This window comes from Mustela nivalis (assembly GCF_964662115.1).
Source record: "Mustela nivalis genome assembly, chromosome: 7".
In the NCBI taxonomy this organism is placed as follows: Eukaryota; Metazoa; Chordata; class Mammalia; order Carnivora; family Mustelidae; genus Mustela; species Mustela nivalis.
Window position 1 is genome coordinate 80126701 of NC_139026.1, and position 20195 is coordinate 80146895.

A 20195-nucleotide genomic window follows, 5' to 3' on the forward strand; every position below is an offset into this window, starting at 1 on the left:
TGCTCTTCTTTCCTCAACTTTCAAAGATAGATGATCATAAAGAGATCTTAACAATGTTATACAGTCTGATAAAAATTAGTATCTTTAATAGATAAGTCTGCTTTGTCAATTATAAAAAAACAAAAAACAAAAAAGCCTCAAGTATTATTATAAAAATGTGGAGAGTTAATACCATGAAGGAATACCTGCAGACAATAAACATTAAAAATATTCAACTCCACTAGTAAACAAAGAAATGCAGATTAAAAAAAAAATTTTTTTTTGAGGGAAGACATTCAGTTTGGGTGTGGTGGGACATGTATACTCACACCCTACTATCTATGTATAATTTGATAAAATCTTTCTGGAATGTAATAACGAGGGTAAACAATACTAATGGTGCTTCAAGTTTCTATATCACATTTATTACACAATCTCACAACCATCCAATGAGGGAGGAGTCATCATTATTCTCATTTTACAGATGATAAGAAACTAAGTGAGGGAAAGGTTAACTAAACTTGTCAAGACTATGCAGCTAGTTGGTGGCAATGCTGGGATTTGCTTTAGCCTAATAAAGAATAGGATACTCTGAATTTGGGACCTTAGAATTTAATTGCTTCACATATCATACTATAGTATATGATCATATTGTAATATAATTATGGATGGTTATCAAGATACTTAGAACATACTATAGATATTTTGACTAATAATTTGAGAGATTTCACTAAGCAACAAATTGATTTAATGAACTTACCATATTCACAACTTTGTGGAAATCTGGAAATTTTGGGAAATATCTGGAAAATATTAAAATTATGCAAAATCTTCATTGAAGAACTAAGCACAAAATAAGGTCCCAAACAAAATATATAGTAATTAATTTACTAAGCCAGGACTCAAGGAATTAAGGCAATTGGTCTATTATACAGAAAACTCTTCAGTTATTTGGAAAAAAAAAGAAAAGAAAGGAAAAAAGAAAAGAAACCTCTCAGCTATTTGAGATCAGTTATGTAGAACAAAATGATCTAAAAATACAACCCTGTTGGCATTACAAAGAACAATTAATGTCAATATTCTCATTCATATCAATTACTCCAAGACTTCTAATATGATTCTAGAATTTTCCTCTTTTTTTAAAAATTTTTTTATTTGACAGAGAGAAATCATAAGTAGGCAGAGAGAGGGGGGAGGGAAGCAGGCTCCCTGCTGAGCAGAGAACCCAACATGGTGCTGGATCCCAGGACCCTGAGATCATGACCTGAGCTTAACCTGCTGAGCCACCCAGGGGCCCCCCTAGAATTTTCCTCTTTAAAGAAAGGAAAATAAACAAAAAAATTTAGTAGCCTTTAAACAATAGAATTCAAATAGACACAATTATAGCTTCCATTCACATATCAGGTTTAATAGTACATTTTATCCTAAAACAATTCCATAGTAGATGTGGTGGGGGGGAGTCTTTGCAGAGTAGTGTTTATGAGTCTTTAATGAGGCATGTTTTGGTTTAATCCCAGGTTTGGCCACTTTCTATTTGTGTAAACTTGGACAAATTGTGAGGATAATAATAGTATCTACCCAAAATGATCATTGGAGAATTGAATGAGATTTTACATGTAAGAAGTATACTGCTGTCCCATGGTAAAGAGCTATTACATATTAGCTATTATAGCCATTCTTGATACCTTCCCTCTGTCAGTGACTGTGACCCACAAAGAGCACAAAATCAAGCTTAATTAAATGCAGGATTTAATATGCCTTCCTGTACAAAGCGTCTCTCATAACAGGCCTCTCTTAAGTAGGATAGTAATGTTACCCTAAGCAATGCCTCAGGGACTTTAGGAGATCGGTCTGTAGTTGATTTGAAGGTTGCCACAATTTTTTTCCCCCCCAAAGATTTTATTTATTTATTCGACAGATAGAGATCATAAGGAAGCAGAGAGGCAGGCAGAGAGAGGGGGAAGCAGGCTCCGGCTGAGCAGAGAGCCCCAAGCAGGGCTCGATCCCAGGACCCCGGAATCATGACCCCAGTCGAAGGCAGAGGCCCCAACCCACTGAGCCACCCAGGCACCCCAGGTTGCCACAATTTTTAATTCAATATCTCACTTTAACTTGGTTTTCTTCAGGGTCTTCCTTGTGCTTTGTCTGATAGTTCACCCCCACAGAGACTGTATAATTACTGTAAATCACTTACTGTATATTGGTGTACATCATATTTTTGTTCACATCATTTCATTCCTCTTAAAAATAGCATTTGTGGGGTACCTGGGTGGCTCAGTGGGTTAAAGCCTCTGCCTTCCGCTCAGGTCATGATCCCAAGGTCCTGGGATCAAGCCCCACATAGGACTCTCTGCTCCGCGGGGAGCCTGCTTCCTTCTCTCTCTCTCTCTGCCTGCCTCTCTGCTACTTGTGATCTATGTCAAATAAATAAATAAAAATCTTAAAAAAAATAGCATTTAGTATGGTCATGCTGTCCCTTCCAATTCTTCATTTTGCCAAAAATCACTGAAAAGCAAAATAATAGCAAATAACTCCTAATGGATTACATGTCATCAGACAGGGATGATTAAGGATTGACATTGCTCTATGTTCCCTGGGTTTAAATGTATATTTTCCAAAGAGTAAAATTCATAGCCAAAAGTGTCTTTCCCTGGCATGTTATCAGTTTATCTTCTAAAAATAGTTGTCTTGTTTTAATAAGCTTTCAAATACAATTGACCCTTGAATAACACAGGTTTGAACTGCATGGACCCACTTATATGGATTTTTTTACAGGACTATAAAAGTATTTTCTCTTCCTTATGATTTTCTTAATAACATTTTCCTTTCTCTTTCTTACATATTATAAGAATATCACATATGAAATCTGTGTTAATCAACTGTTTATGTGATCAGTAAGGCTTCCTGTCAACAGTGGGCTGTTAGTAGTTAAGTTTTTGAAAGTTAAAAGTTATATGTGAATGTTCGCTGTACGGGGGTTGGAATCCCTAACTCCTGTGTTGTTCAGAGGTTAACTCAGCATCTCTTACTGTTTTTACCACGTTCAGAATTTTTAAATAGTCTCAAGTTGACCCTGTTATTATCTGATGTTTTATGAACACATTTATTTTTGCCACTAGTTTCAGCTCTGATCTTGGATTATGACACAAAAATATATCATGATAAGAACAAAAATGAATGTTAACTTCAATCACACACAGAAATGTATTCCACAGTCACTATTTTGATGTGAACTAGCTAGATTTTTTTTGTCTCTTCTACCAAAGGAATCTTATTTCACTATAGCTTAAATTTAGGTCACCTTGAAAAATGTGTATGATTATAGATTATAATACTAATTCATGATAAATGACCAGGGATTCATGGAAAAGAATATGTAAGTGATGAGATTTCAAGTTCTTATAAGAGAAGATTTAAAAATTATCATCATGTTAAAAGCACCAACTTGCTCTATATGAACATGTACGAAATAAAAATTATTTATTCAAGAATTTCTTTGAATTTCTTCAAAGTTTCCTTAAATTTCTTCCTGATTTTATGATTCCTAATCAAATACATTAGACAACATGAAAAAAATTACATTTGAATTGCTGCGAAGTATTATCTTTGCATGGGGTGGGGGGAAAAATGATCTCTTTCTCCTTTTTCAGTTCTCCAATCATCATTTCTGAGTTTTGGAATATAGCATTTCAATATCAGATCTGTTAGCATTTGATTTAACTATCAGTAGCTCTCAGATTCCCTGTTCATCTTGGAAGTAGGGATGACTCAGAGCTAGTTGGAACGCTGCCTCCTCTCACTGGAAACACCCGCAGGCATACTCTAGTTTCATTATTGCTAGGAATTGGACCAAGGAATACAGCAAGTTAGTTGCTTTTTTTTTTTTAATCTGTTTTCATGAACATATGACAGAGTTTTGAAGCAAAAACTAGTTTTTGCACTGAAATTACCCAACCAAATACTACTTAAAAGTATTTTGTAATGCTATGGTCATTGGCCTGGAGATGAGTAAAGGTTATGTATTGTCTTTCCCTTGTCTGTGGATTGGCAAACTATATGCTCAGGTACAGTCTGAATCAAAGGTGACAGGGCTGGTGTTGGCCCCGACCTGCAGGACAGCTAGAAGTTGGACTTGCCCAACAAGAAGGAAGACAGTGGCCTGCCTTTCAGCTTTTCCTTGTGTTGCTAGTCAACATGCAACTTTCACTAGCCAGAGATTAAAAGAAAATTATCATCAGTGAAAACATAAGGATATGCCCAAGCTCATGATGCAAGGTGTTAATCTGTCTCATTTGCCAAAGACATTTAATGTTCCTAGATCTGCTTTGCTGAAATATTTGGGCATATTTTAAACTTCATGTGCTTTTTTCCTCCCCTCAGCTAATAAACTCAATCTAATTAGGCTCCGTGTTCCTTGCTCACCCAAACCTTTCCAAGATATCACAATTTTCTTACTATATAAAATAACCTTTTATAATCTAGGTTGAAATCATAGGGTTTGGCTCAAGAACTGTCCTTGATTTATCACGCACAACATTTTCAGATGGGAAGAGCCTATGAGGTTCACCTGGGCGTGTCCATTCCCTTGGTGTTGGATTTCTGTAATATTTTCCTCCTGGTACCTCACTATTTTGGAAGTGCTGAAGGTTGCATTTTCTCATGTAAAAGATTTTCCTAAGTTCCCTTTTGGCCTACTTCATTACTTGGCCTCACTTCACAAGTTCTCATTTTTTAAACGTGTTATTCTCTGTGGACAAGGTTTTTGACATCCCTTTTCCCTGTAACAATCAAAAGGTTATGCATTCTGGAATTACTCATACCATCATCTGCTCATGTTCCTTACTTTTGCAACGAGAGTTGCATGGATAGACCAAGAACATTGTATAACTATTTTTTTTTTCTTTTCAAGTAATGGCAAGCCTCATTTTCCTCATACCTCAAGAGGATATTTTTTAGATTTCATCTCTTTACTCGTTTTTTAAAATGTTCTCATTGCCATTAGATTTATTGTGAAACAATAAATGTCAAGTCCTAGCTGTAAGTTATAGCTTTTTCAATAACTAAAAGAAGGTAGATCGATACTGTCCAGGATTATTTGAACAATTCTATAACATTCTGCTTCACCTGGTCTATGTAATTCACAAGAATATGTTCACACTGCTAACATTAAATGATTTCTTAATTATTCAGGAATTTCCTGGCAAAAGATAGGCCAAAGGGTAGGAGGAAATTTGGGGCATTATGGTAAATGTTACTTTATTACATATCAGCACGTATAAAATATGAAACATGGCATCTTATTTTAAAATATTTTATTTATTTATTTGGCAGAGAGAGAGAGAGATCACAAGTAGGCAGAGCAGCAGGTAGAGAGAGAGGGGGAAGCAGGCTCCCTGCTGAGCAGACAGGCCCACGCAGGGCTCGATCTCTGAGATCATGACCTGAGCTGAAAGCAGAGGCTCAACCAGGTGCCACCCAGGTGCCCCTGGCATCTTATTTTTTAAGCAAATTTAAAAGCATATCAAATATCTGGCAAGCCACTCCAGGATCCTCACTCATTATTGAACTGCTCTAATAAAACCTCATCTTTCAACTAGAAAGAAGACTCAGAAGGCTCTTAGTAGCCTCTATTATTAGCCTTTGCTAATTCTTCAATTAGTACCAGGGATATAAAGGACAAAATCTGGAGCCTTTTTCATGCTTTTTAACTGATACCTTTGGTGCTGTACAGAAGCACACAGCTTTCTGGAAACAAAGCTCAGCTGGCAGCAATGAGTCATTAATGATTAATTTAAGAAGCCCAGCTTAACCATATGGAAGTAGCTTCAGGATAATGGTAGTAAGTGGTGGGCATCCAGGTGATAGAGCTTCTTTGCATCCCTAAGTTTCTGAAGATGGTGAAGGAAGCTGAGGAAGGAGGGCTTGGAAGAACCCCTTACTGCATGCTTTCTGGAGGGTCTGGCATGCTGCATACCTTAAGGAGTCAAATGGAAGAAGGGGTAGTTTTGATCTAAACTGTATATTCACGGTAAAAAAGATACTGTTATTTTGCTCCTTTCGTTCATGATCTTTTCCTTTAATTCTCCTTTCCAGGTGGCCAAATGATCACATTCCCATTCCCAGTGGCAAAATACCTGTGGAATTAGAAGATGGATGGTGTGGTGACTGAACCTGGAGTCAGACTGCCCCGTAACAGAATCCTGGCGTCCTCACCTGGTAGGAAACCTTGAAGGGCGGTTCAAGTTCTAAGAGGGAGGTGTCCTAGGGCGAGCACCTGGCCTTTTCCCCGTCTTCGCTGTCAGTCATCATCCGGCCTGGCTACACTCGCCTGATTTCTTGATCGCGATTGGGAAGCCTGGCTCTGTAGATGCCTCAGTGATTTTCTAAGGTCGCAGCCACTTAGCTGGTGATTTTGTGGTTAGCTGATTTGAGAGAACGGAAGTGCATGTATTTCAAACACATTTATTGAGGATCCACTGGATGCGGGGCGATGAGAATTCAGCGGACAAAAATCTTGCTCTCCTTGAGCTTACATTCTGGTGGAATTAAAAGTTGGTTCTCAACATCTGCGCTGTGCTCATTATTAGCTCTGCCTGAAGCCTGGGCCATGGCAAGCTGGTCTCGGCCCTCCGCGGACACAATCTGAAAGAATATAAATGGCAGAGCCACGAATGAGGCGGGGGTGGGGGTGAGCGTGTGTTGGGGCGGGGGGGGGGGGGTCACTTGAGGTGGCGTCTATTAGCGTCAATACGGCGGAGTCAGGGGACCCAGCGAGAGCCTGAAAACTTCAAGCCAAACTCTGGGCTTTCCACCCCCCACCTTTCTCCTTCCCTCCGACAGCCACAACCACGGCCGCGGGAAAGCCGTCCCAGGGGTAGCCCGGGAAAGGCAGGAGGCTTGGACAAAGCGGACTCGGATTCGCTCCCCCTTCTCCCCCTCCAGACTATGGGCTTTGCCCTGGAGCGCTTCGCCGAAGCGGTGGACCCGGATTTCAAGTGCAAGCTGTGCGGCCAGGTGCTGGAGGAGCCCCTGTGCACGCCGTGCGGGCACGTCTTCTGCGCCAGCTGCCTGCTGCCCTGGGTGGCGCGGCGGCGCCGGTGCCCGCTGCAGTGCCAGCCCCTGGCGCCGGGCAAGCTGTGCCGGGTGCTGCCTCTGCGCGGCCTCATCCAGAAGCTGCGCATCCAGTGCGACTACCGCGCCCGCGGCTGCGGCCGCTCGGTCCGGCTCCACGAGCTGGCGGCGCACGTCGAGCGCTGCGCCTTTCGCCCTGCCCGCCGCCGCCGGCCGGACTGCGTCTCGGAGCCGGGCGGCCGCCGCGGCGTGGACGTCCCCGCGCGGGGGGGCTGCGGAACGGCGCCGGGGCCCGGCCGGGGCGGGGGCGAGCGCGGGGGGCTGCCAGGCGTCCGCGGCGGGAGCGGGCGGGGGCCGCGGCAGCTAGTCCTCGCCTGGAGTCGGCGCGAGAAGGCGCTGCGGGCGCAGCTCTGGGCGCTGCGGGACGAGGCGCAGCTCACGGCCCGCAGGTACCAGGAGAAGTTCTCCCAGTACATGGCTCACGTCCGCAACTTCGCCAGAGACCTGGGCGGCGGCCACGGCCGGGTAAGCGCAGAGGGATCGGGCACCTGGGGAACGACTGGGGTGGAGAGAGGACCGCTTCCTTCTGGTACTTCGGGATTCCTTCAGAGGTGACACCCTTCCTCACTATGGGGTGGGAGGCGTCCACCCGCCTTGACCAAAACGACGTACACTGTTGGTACTTTTCGCTGCATTAGTGTTGCAAATTTCCACTTACATTAGGATCGGAACGAATTTAATTCAATTCCAACTTTTCAATGGAGAAAGAAGAATGAGGAAAACTCACCCCCCCCCGACCTTGCTTCCCATTTTTAAGTCTCCTGCCCTACCCTACCGTGTGTGTGTGTGTGTGTGTGTGTGTGTGTGTGTGTGTGTGTATTTGGGGGGGGGGGGCTTTGGCCTGTGCCTAAAGCCAATCAGAAAAGGAAAGCCAGGAAGTGAGGACTTCCCCGACCCTGGCTCCCCTCTGCCCCTGCCCCAGCATCGCTGCCGCCTCCTCAGTCACACACCTTTAGCTCTGAATGACTTAGTTTTCCTGCCAAACTACCCATATTGGCCATCTTCTACTCCGTGCAGAGACTATCAGGGATGTGAGAAACCAGGAAAACCATGGAGAGATTAGCAGATGGGATTTCTTAGACCTGCAGAGATTTCGTTACCCTAACCTTCCCTAAAGAATCCTTAGCCGCCTCGGGATCTCTTCATTGGTGGTGGTGGTGGTGGTGGTGGTGGTGGTGGTGGTGGTGGTGGTTGTGGTTGGAGGGGTGGTTTGGGGAACCAAATCCGAGAGCAGCCCCATCCATCCCATCTGCGATCAGACTAGCCCTATGAGCCCCTGGGCAGCGGCTGTTTCCCTTCTTTGTCGAAGCTGCTGGCCCTGAACTGTGCTGGTAACTGCCCGATTTCAGACTGAATAAACAAGCCTCTTTGCAGCACCCCCTGTGAAGAGGCTTGTTTATAAAGCTGTTACTTCTCTTCTGGAGGACTTCTGCGCAGTGTTTGACATTGTTGGTCGCTGCCATGGTGAGCAAGGATTTAGCAGAACTTGCACTCCATTCAAGGAGCTGTTTTCATTCTTCAGCGTCCTGGGGAGGAGCAACACACGATGATTCCCGTTTGGGACTGCTTTGCCCTGCCTCCAACCCAGGCATCCAGTTTGGAAGCTTCTGTCCTTGAACCTAAAAAAAAAAAAAAAAAAAAAAAAGAACTTAACTGTGAGGGGCTAAAATGTTTCTACTTTGTTAATGGGAGGCACAAGGCTTATTAAAAGGCTGGAGGCTATCCCCGATTCTCTCTGAATCCTGTTTAGAGCCAGGTAGATTTACAAAATGGGAGGACCCAGAGAGAAGCGCAGAAATGCTCTGCGTTACCAGGTCACGTTTCAAGGTTGTAGGGAAGCCATGATTGATGGAAAGGAGTAGCAACTGGAATTATATGAGGGAAGTCCATGCAACAAGTCAAGCTATGATTCTGAGAAGTGAGGAACAACTGCCCATGTTTTGTAGATTGTCAGAAGGCTTCTCCTTGCGCCTCAGAAATGTTTTCCCACTACCAGTAGGGGCTGCTGCATACACTGCTTGAGAAAAGCTCCTGGGAAGAGGTGGTGGTGGTGCTTATGGAATTTTACCATGAATTGCTAAATGTAGTTTCCTAGGACAGTTAATAATACCCATAGCCTTACCTAGAATAAACCTTGAATGAATAAACCTTACCTAGTCTGGCAGGATTTCATTTTGTATTTAAATTGGTCTTCATTAGTAAACAGGTTATAGATATAATTCCTGATTGTTTTGCTATTATCTGGCCAGATAATACAGTTTTACTTAACACAAATCCTTTCTTTGTAAAATGCTGTGGGAATAATACAAAACCAAAGTAAGAATACTATTGAAAATTAGGATTACTGTAATTTAGATCCTGCATTACAATAACAATCCAAATATTACAGCCGAAAGAATTTTATCAATAACTTACGGTTACTTCAATCCCTCAAGACTTTCTGAAGTGATGTTTTTACATAAAATAATTCTGAAATTTTTTAATTTTACTCTATTGTTAAAAAAAAAAAAAAAGTAAAGGTACCTGTAGGGTTTCCAGAAATTTGTTTTAAATTACAGTGAAGCCAGAATTAGATGCTGTATTAGGATAAAAGATAGCGAGTTGTGTGAAAATATAAAACCTTTAGACATTTTTGAAAATAATTTTTCTCACAAGCACTTTTTTAAAAAGTAAATTTAGGAAGAAATTAATGGTTGAATCTCCCAAATTCAACCATCCTTAATTTTAAGGTTTTCTTCTTTTCTAATGTTAATTTATTGACAGTTTATTTTTGAAAAAGCTTTTTTTTTATTTTTAAAAAAGCTTTTTTAAAAAGCTTTTTTCTTTTCTTTTTTTCCTTTTCTTTTCCTGTCCTTTTCTTTCTTACCTAGTTATTTTATCCCTTTTCTTCTAGGATGGAGAACATAAGCCATTCACCATTGTGTTAGAAAGAGAAAATGACACATTGGGATTCAATATTATAGGAGGCCGACCAAATCAGGTAATCTATCTTATTCATGTCTAATTCACTCTTTGGTTATAAAATAATAGAAAACCACTTTCATTTGTAGATTTTGAATGAGGGTAGCAAGTGATTTAATCTTTAAAATCATGGTTATGATAAAAAATATCAGATCCCTTAATGCAAATGTTCCAGTATATAACTACATTTTTCTGACAAAATGAAACAAACAAACAAAAAAAAACAACAACTAATGAACTAGACTACCCTTTGCTACTTTAGGGAAAAAAGAGAGTATGTTTCATATTTTATTTACATTGGATAGCCCCATTGGTAAACTTCTTAAACCTATTTCACAATAATGTGTATAGGCGATTTCTACTTGATAATATTAGGTAACTGGATTGCCTGATTATACCTTCTACTTATTAAGTCAACTTGTCGGTTTTCAGAGACTAACACAGACCAGGCAGTGTATAATGCATGTTGATTGATGGCATGAAAAGTTAAAATAAATTGAAATAAGAGATCATTGTTTTCACAGTTGTCTAAGAAATGCCATTTAAAGGAAGATAGTTGATTTGAAATACTGTTGGCTCTCCAGTTCAATCTTTTATTTCATTGAATGAATAATATTGTCTACATTGCTGCCAGTTGTTTTCAAAATGTATGAGTTATAAACTTAAACCAGACACTGTAGTCACAAAGTTCTTTTATATCCTTCAAATACTACATCAACTTAATTTTCACCATAACTAGAAAAAGGTGGTAAAGTTAAAAAAAAAATCATGTTCTTTAATTTTCTTAATAAACTGCCATGAAATTCTCACATCCTGCTTTGCAGATGTGGCCCAAGGATACTGGGTTAGAGTTGTTGGCCATATGCTATGTTTAGGTCAGGATGGCAATGACATATTTTCCCTCTACTGTTTAGTATTTTGAAAACCTAGCAACTAATGACTACCGTGCTTCTGTTTCTAGAACAGTCCCCATTTATAATAAAAAGATAGAAGTCTTTTCATCATATCTTTTTTGTTTTGTTTTTTTCCTTTAAGGAATGTTTTTATAAAATGCCACTTAGATGTTTGACATTTAGATGACACTGGACATTTTTAAGAGACTCTTCAAATTCATGTTAAGGAAGGCTAATTAAGGGGAAATAATTTTATTTAAACTGCCATGAAGTAAAATGACATTTAAAATTATTATTATGGTATTTGGTCATTTTACCTAGATAGGTTTTGCAACATAATTGTTTTCCTGTGACTGGCCGAAGTGTCCTATTTATATTATATCGGTTATATGGTTGAGGTTTAACAATCATTAGGCTCATTGCACCTGGAAATGTGTAACGATTAGCTTTGAAAGGGTTCTCTTGCAGTTAGTGTTGATCTTTTGGGATTTTACACTTGAGTAAGCTCCTAGTCTCCCTGTGAATTTAGTCAGAGCTTTATTTCCAGAGGCTAAATTATATTTTCAAAACTATGGCCACAATATATAGTGAGACTAGATATGCTTTTTGTTTCCTTGTAACCCTTTTTAATTGCTACATCTCTTGAGAAGTAAGCTGCTTAATAATACTTTGAAGACCATCAATATCACCTTGTACATACCCTTTTCACATAATTTTTTAATGTATACTCAAAAACGTGAAGCGAATGGATAATCTTGTCAGAGATGCTGGACTCATTCATTAAAGCTGCCATCTTGATTAATGACCATTTGGTATTAAGTAAGTTAAAATTCAGTGCCAAATCCCCAGCTAAGAGAGAGAGAGTTGCATGTTTAGGGAGCATTGGCAATGTTACATTTATTAAATGTCCTTTATCCAACTGAAATTTTGTCTACATTTTCTTATTGCTAATGGTTTTGTTTTTGTTAATGTTTTTTTTTTGTTTTTGCTAATGTTTTATTTTTGATAGAATAATAAGGAAGAAACATCAGCAGAAGGAATTTATGTTTCAAAAATTTTGGAAAATGGACCTGCTGACAGAGCAGATGGCCTGGAGATTCAGGACAAAATCATTGAGGTAAGACTATAATATCACACCAATATGAGCCATGGAAGAAATATTGGGACCTTTTAAATTTCCAAACTTACTGGTTTACCTTGGTGAGGCACTCATTAAAGTATGTATCTAACCAGAGTATACTATATCTGTCTAGAGTATACATCCAATCTATATCAATTACTAGACTTAAGATAAAAGAATATATCACCTGAAGTTCCAAATGTGTTATAAATTACTCTCCTCATACACTATGAAGATAGTTGTGTTATTATTAAGGGATTAATTTTGTATTACATTTCAAAAGATGATAAATCTCTGCTAAAGAACATTTTCGATGAGGAAATATTACTATCTTTGAACTTGTGGATTAGTATATTACATGGAGAGTTTGGAATTTCTTCATTTAATATGGTTTTCTTAGTTTACCATTTCTTAGTTTAATATGCTTTTCATGTTCATGTATTTTTTCATGAGGAATTTTTTCCTATTGTGGGAACTCGTCATTTTCTGTATTGTGCATTGTAGCTATGTTGTTAAGGGAGTTGACAAAGTAAATATATGTAAATTAGTAAAATTTGGGCTGTAATCATGGAATTTTAGGTCGCTGCCATTTACCACCAAAGTGCTTTTGAAAGTTTAACTGGTTGAAATAGTATTATTTGGTGTTACTGAAAATGATTAGATTACTTTTAACAGTGGGATTATTTCCAGTGTATTAGTAAAGGTGTAAGTAGGAGTTTGGAAGGTTTCTTAGACTCCATTCTTGGAAATACTCTGTTTATTATAGATTATATAATAATTAGTGCCATCTTTCTGATTATCTACATAAAATAGCTGGATGGAGATTGTTTTTTCCTATTAAGCTTGGAGTAAAATTTTAGATATTCATTCATTTTCTGTGCATTGAAAAAGTTGAATTTTGAAACACGGGTGGCTCAGACAGTTAAGCGTCTGCCTTCAGCTCAGGTCATGATCCCTGGGTCCTTGGGATCAAGTCCCTCATTGGACTCCTTGCTCAGCAAGGAGCCTGCTTCTGCCTCTGCCTGACACTCCCCGCTTGTGCTCTCTCTGTCTCTCTCTGACAAATAAAATCTTTAAAAAAATAAATAAATAAAAGAGTTGAGTTTTGAATAATTTGACCTTGGATAAGAGTAAAGGACGCAGAGGAGCCAATAGGGTTTTTGTTTCAGAAAAAAAGCTCTTAACATCAAGAAATTAGCTGACTACGGACTTTGGGGAAGGGAGAGAAGGTGACCTTTGGCTGAGAAACTGGGTTTTATCTGAAGAGGTCTCTTGTATTAAGATTTTCTCCTTCTAGTTGTGTAGCCAAGAAAGTACAGACCTACTTTCACTGATGCTATCCAGTTTGTCTTGACAATTTGCCCAGTGGAAATATTTATATGCTGCAGTTTGTGTAGTCAGAAATTTTCTATTTCTACTTGTGTTTGTGCAATATGATTTAAAGGGCCGCATAATTTAAACAACAAAAAATTATCCTCATTACTCTCTGCCTTATCTCTAAAGCATTTTGATCTTTCCAGTTGAATGGAAAATGAATGCCTACATTTGATACTCTTAGAAAGGCAGATGGAACCCAATACATATATGCAGATGGAACCCAATACATATATTCAGTTAACACACACACACATATACACACACACAGAAACATGTAATGGGGATTTAAAAAACAGTTTATCCTAGCTAGGCAACAATGTTGTGTATGCTTCATTACTGTTGTATTAAAGAGGAAGAAGAAGAATTTGTTTTTTATATGGTGATATAGCACTTTATTAAAAATGCATTTTTTTAATGTGAAGAGATAACTTGACAAAAACTATGGTTGATAAATCAAATGTATCTAGACAGCTAGCTAATACTGTTACTAATATATGTCAAAATAATCTTATTTAAATGATTTAGAGAGTGAAGACTGACCATGTAAAACTAAATTATAATTTATAATTAGCTGTAGTATTATTATTATTTTTACCTTGATGTGCATATATTATCAGTTAATGATGAGCTTGAAATTTGCCTCAATGATACAAATTTATCAGTGTATCTTTTATGCCAGGGTGCATTGTAATAGGCATATTTTTATTATACTTCTCTAATGGATTCATGTGAACACATTTGCAGTAGAAAATGAATTGGATATACGTATTTTTGGATTGCTGTCTGATAAATAGCATGAGACATTTAAAAAGGAATATTATTAGAAGTCTCTCATATTCAGTTCTTCAGTGATGCCATCAGCTTTTAAAGTGAATATTTGTGTGACCATATATGTACACACACACACATACAAGTACGTTGCTTGTTCTTGTGCGTACATATGTGTAAAAGATCCTATGTTTAACAATTAGTTTAGAAATACTTGATTCCTGTCAGTTATTTTAGTTCATCTGCCATTACAGTATCAGTCAACTTTACACATTTTTTAGTAATAGGAAACTAATATGATTTCATATTAGTTTTATTTCGTATTAGTAATATGAAATCATATTAGTTTCCTATTACTATTTCTTGGTTTATATATTACATATTAATTTCCTATTACTACTACTATTACTATTACTAAAAAATATTACTAAAAATATGATTAATTTGAAATGTGCAGAAATAAAATAGATTTTTAAAATAGAGTAATTTAGTTTTCATTTTTTGTGCTCAGTGATTTCTTTATTGAACTAATTTAATGAGATTTTTTTTTCAGTTTTTGAATTTGCAATGGCTATGCTGGTTTATACCTTGTGCAACGAATATATTTGTTAGCAGTACAAAGTACACAGTAGTTCATATATTATGAAATTATCCATATGTGCTAAGTGCCATTGACATATTACTAAATGCTATGAGTTCTGTGATATGTGACTGGAATAAACAAGAGAAACTGTTAGACAATTCTTTTTTTTTTTTTCCACTTACGGTCAAGATGTACTAAAAATGTTTTGTCTAGTGAATTGCTAAAAGCACACATTACAACAGTTTTATGAATTGTTTTTATAAAATAACAAGATTTTCTTAAATCATTCATTTGGTGGAGAAAGTAGACATATTAAAGGTCTGGTTCTGTAGATAATTTAAGAGATATTATGAATTCTAATAAAAAAATAGATTTATTTACCAAAGTTTAATAAAACCCAACAACTCTAAAAGTATTATTTTTATTTATTTTTTTTAAAAAGATTTTATTTATTTATTTGGCAGAGATCACAAGCAGGCAGAGAGGCAGGCAGAGAGAGAGAGAGAGAGAGAGAGAGAGGAGGAAGCAAGCCCCTTGCCGAGCAGAGAGCCCGATGTGGGACTCGATCCCAGGACCCTGAGATCATGACCTGAGCCGAAGGCAGAGGCTTAACCAACTGAGCCACCCAGCCGCCCCTAAAAGTATTATTTTTAAAATAGTCTGCAATCCACTGAAGCTGATCAAATTCAAGAATCATAAAAGAAAAAAAAATCACAATTGTAGTGTAAATCCATGTCCTAGTTTTCAAATAATATAAAGAAAATTAATTTTCAGAGTCAGTCTGCTTGAACAAAATTATGTTTAGTAGTTTGTAGATGTTTACACATCCATATTTGTTAAAATATTTTTGGTGTACATTCAGAAGAGAAATCCATTGTGTAATTGGAGTTATAGTATTAGGTGTTCAGAGTATCCCTGGAGACCAAAAAGGCAGAAGGCATTATTAAAGGCATTTTGAAACATGGCAAAAGTTCACACAGACCAGGAATTCACCAGAGTATACATCCCAATAAAAGCGTCTTTTGCATGCTGTTTTACATCCTTTCAAGACTCACAGGAACCACAGAAGAGTTTCGATACTATCAGAGGCTTGTGCTCCATTCTGGAAGAGGACCATAGCATTACTGTGATTATCATCCTGCTGAGATGCCCATGGGGTATGTGGGAGTTGAGAATCAAAGTTCACTGCTGCTGCCTGCAGTTATTCCTCTGTTTTATTCCTGTGATGCTGATAGCAAGCAGTACAACCTTAACCCCAGAGTGGGAAAGTGAATAGAAGGGTGGGGAGTCATATCTGGCTCTTTGTTCCCACTCTCCTCCCCACCCTTCCCCCCAGATCCTAGCCAGGGTTGGGAGACAGGAAAGTCCACCCTTCTCCTAGCTTCTGGAGACCAGGGAGTAGGGGTGGAGGTCTGTGAAGTCTGTGGGAAGAACAGTTTGGAGCAGAGAGCAGCTTTCTGTAGTTTATATATTAAAGTCTTCTATTTATTTAGTCTGAAATTCATACCGATGTGCAGTATACAGGACATTTTCACTTACTTTAGAAACAGTTCCCACATCGGACAATGTCAATGTAGAACTTTCTGCAAAGTGCTGACTGTAGTCCAGGACGAAGGAACTTGACAAATGCAATGTCTCAACGAGAACTTAACTATTCCCACCTGCCAGCCACATGAGCTATTAGTTCTGGAGTGGTGTATCTTTAGCATTCTTCATCACCGTGCGGCTAAAGTAAAAATCTTTGATGGTTATCATGTTTATTTGCCTACGTCTCTGCACAGTTCATTTATAGGTGTTAACACAGGAAATCTAAATGCAGATCATAGCTGAACATTTAGGAATGCTGTTGAATCGGATCTACAGTATGCTACCCCTGCGTGTGCTTGAGGCACGGTGTACCTTACTGTCTCATAAAGCAGCCGTGCTAATTTGTGTACGCTTAGGAAGCATTTGCAAGTTTTGTAGGTCACTTGTCAATCTGGTGGGCAAATAGGATTTTGACAAATTGCTGTTTAATTTGAAGACGTCGCTGAACTCTTCAATAACGGATTATCATTCCACATTTTTAAAGTGTTATAAATCAATAACATTGATATATTATCTGAAAGAATTAGGAAAGAACTGAAAGCAGTTATGTCAGTGCAAGTAACAAATTGTAATTGTAAAGCAGTCATGTTAGTGCCAGTAAGGCATTTGTCATCATGACTAAATGCTGCATAAACTGACTGCAGTTTTAATAGGATATAGTTACCGATATATAATTGTATATTTTAACATATCTTTAAAAGTATAGTGGTGCAGTGGGAAGAGCATGAGTCCTGGAATCAAGGAAATCTGGCTGGAATTCCTGTCCTGTCTCTTGAAATATGTGTGACCTTGAGCAAGCTGGTTGTACCTCAGTTTCTAGGCCGTTTATGTTTACTGTACAGAAAGTGCCTGACACAAGACAATTCTTAGAACCCACCATCATAAGCCTGATGCATTTCTCAGCTTACACAAGTACTTTGTTCTCCAGAACCCGGAGACAATGGGGGCAGGGCTGTTTTTCTTTCTTGGAGAATTTAAGTCACTCTCCTCAAATTTTAGTCATTCCCATGTCTATAGATACCAGCATTTAGATTGGTAAATGTAGGAAGTTTGAACTCCTATATTTTCACATATTTATAAGGACACGCGGATGCAAGAAAGCCCGTGGGGAAGACTTCCTAACTATGCACTTATGATTTAATCATTCACCAAATATATATTAATTGCCTAATATGTGCCAGGCAGCATCTCTGTGTTATACAGAGAAAGAGCAATAAGAACCATTCTCTGCCTACAAGTATCTTGTGGCATACAGGTCCCATTTTCTGCCTGTACAAGGCAAAGCCATCTTTCATGGGAAGCTGTTCCTTCAGTTGTTACAAACTTAAATGGACGTCACTACCATATCTTGGTGGAATGACACTGTGTTTTTATCCTAGTTTTCCTGCTCTCCCTGGAGTAGTTCAATTCATTTTAAGAAATCATGATGTCAGGTTAGTAAAGTAATAGAATCTGAATGTAAATCAGCATTGTGGTTTCAGGAAGAGGTGTGGGCTTTGAACTGGGGTCTTGGCCTTGAACTGATGCTAGGTTATCTTGCAAAGATGTTTCAAACTTTAGTCTTCTCAGTTTCTTTCCTGTAACTATGAGAGTAAAAATAGCTAGCCCCTCAGATCTTCAATCTAGATGATCATAGTGTTTTGCCATTCTACTGAATTTCCATTATTAATAAGTATCATTTTATTTTAACTTACCAAGAAAAGGCTGGAAATGTCTTTATGCTATTAAGCTTTGTTTGTTGGCTTTAATGGGTTAAGCATTATTTTATCTATTTTAAATTTATAAGGTACGAACTTGGGTTTGATTTTTTTTTTTTCTTTTGAGTGCTAAGCTTCTGAGTGAGGACACAGGACCACCACACATGACTGCAGTTTGCGCACTGCACATGGGGTCCCTGTCAGAAGGTCTGGCAGTGGTTCCCATTTTCCTCATTCTGTACTACGGAAAACCTCATCAGAGCACCTATAACATTTTTTTAATTAAAGTAATTATTTCACATCCATAAAATGTTTTATTAGTTTCAGTTGTACAACATTCAATATTTGTGTATATTGCAAAATGACCACTACAGTAAATCTACTTAATATCGTCACCATATATGGCTACAGAATTTTTTTTATCTTATGAGAACTTTTGAGGTCTGGTATCTTAGCAGCTTTCAAATATGCAGCACACTATTTTTAACTATAGTTACCATGCAGTTTTTTACATCCCTATGACTTACTTATTTTATAACTAGAAGTTTGTACCTTTTGACTCCCCCCTTCAACCATTTCATCTAATCTCTGGCCACCATCAAACTGTTCTCTGTATCTATGAACTTGTTTTTGAGAATTATACAGTATATGTCTTGCTCTGTCTTACTCATTTCACTTAGCACAGTGTCCTCAGGGTCCATCCATGTTTTTGCAAATGGCAAGATTTCATTTTTTTCATGGCTGAATGATATCCCAGTATGTGTGTGTCTATGCGTTACATACAGGAGTATTACAATTTCTTTATCCATTCATCCATTGATGGAGACAGGTTCTTTTTATATCTTAGCTATTGTAAATAATGCTGCAATGAAGATTGCATAGATGCATATATGTTTTTTTTTAAAGATTTTATTTATTTATTTCACAGACATAGATCACAAGTAGGCAGAGATGCAGGCAGAGAGAGAGAGGAGGAAGCAGGCTCCCTGCTGAGCAGAGAGCCCGATGTGAGGCTCAATCCCAGGACTCTGGGATCATGACCTGAACCCAGGCACCCCTGCATATATGTTTTGAGTTTAGTATTTTTGTTTTCTTCATAAATACCCAGAAATTGAATTCCTGGGTCATATAGTAGTTCTATTTTTAATTTTTTGAGGAACCCCCATACAGTTTTCCATAGTACCTGTAGCACCAATTTACATTCCCACCAGCAGTGCACAAGGGTTCCCCTTTCTCCACAATCTCAGCAACCTGTGTTATCTCTTATCTTTTTGGTAGTAGCCATTCTAGCAGATGAGAGATGAGATCTCATTGTAGTTTGGATATGCATTTCTGTGATGATTAGTGATTTTGAGCATCTTTTCATGTACCTGATGGTCATTTGTATGTCATCTTTGGAAAATCGAAAAGGACTATTCTGATCTCTGCATTTTTAACTTAGTTGTTTATTTGTTGTTGTTATTGAGTTGTGTGAGTTCTTTATATGTTTTGGATATTAACCCCATACAGATATATGATTTGCCAATATTTTCTCCCATTCCATAGGTTGCCTTTTCATTTTGTTGATGGTTTCCTCTGTTGTGCAGAGAGTCTTGTTGGTTTGCTGTAGTTCTACTTGTTTATTTTTGCTTTTGTTGCCGTTGCTTTTGCTATCAAATCCAAGAAATTATTGTCAAGATCAAACTCATGGAAATTACTGTGTTTTCTTCTAGGAGTATTATGGTTTCAGGTTTTACGTTCCAGCTTTTAATCCATTCTCAGTTAATTTTTGTGTTTGGTATTTAAAAAGTGATCCAGTTTCATTCTTTTGCATGTGACTGTCCAGTTTTCCCAACACCATTTATTGAAGAGACTTTTTATCCCCATTAAATATTCTTGGACCATTTCTCTTAATTGCCCATATATGCATTTCTGGGCTTTCTCTTCTGATCCATTGACCTATTTGTCTATTCTTATATCCGTACTACACTGTTTTGATTACTATAGCTTTGTAATATAGCTTTGTCATATATGACCTTTATTTTGAAATCAGGGAGTGTGATGCTGTCAGCTTTGTTCCTCTTTTCAATGTTGCTTTGGCTGTTCAGGGTCTTTTGTCT

At 38.2% G+C, this 20195-nt stretch overlaps 1 protein-coding gene across 1 annotated transcript in view; it reads left to right on the forward strand.

Moving 5' to 3' along the window:
- The first annotated feature begins 6800 nt into the window (after positions 1–6800).
- Positions 6801–20195, forward strand: part of PDZRN4 (PDZ domain containing ring finger 4) — a 272837-nt gene continuing 259442 nt past the window's right edge. Inside the window, exons 1-3 of the mRNA XM_082742228.1 lie at positions 6801–7575; positions 10004–10090; positions 11974–12081. Coding sequence (XP_082598354.1) covers positions 6925–7575; positions 10004–10090; positions 11974–12081 — 846 coding nt within the window. The 5' untranslated portion in view covers positions 6801–6924. The remainder of the gene's footprint in view (positions 7576–10003; positions 10091–11973; positions 12082–20195) is intronic.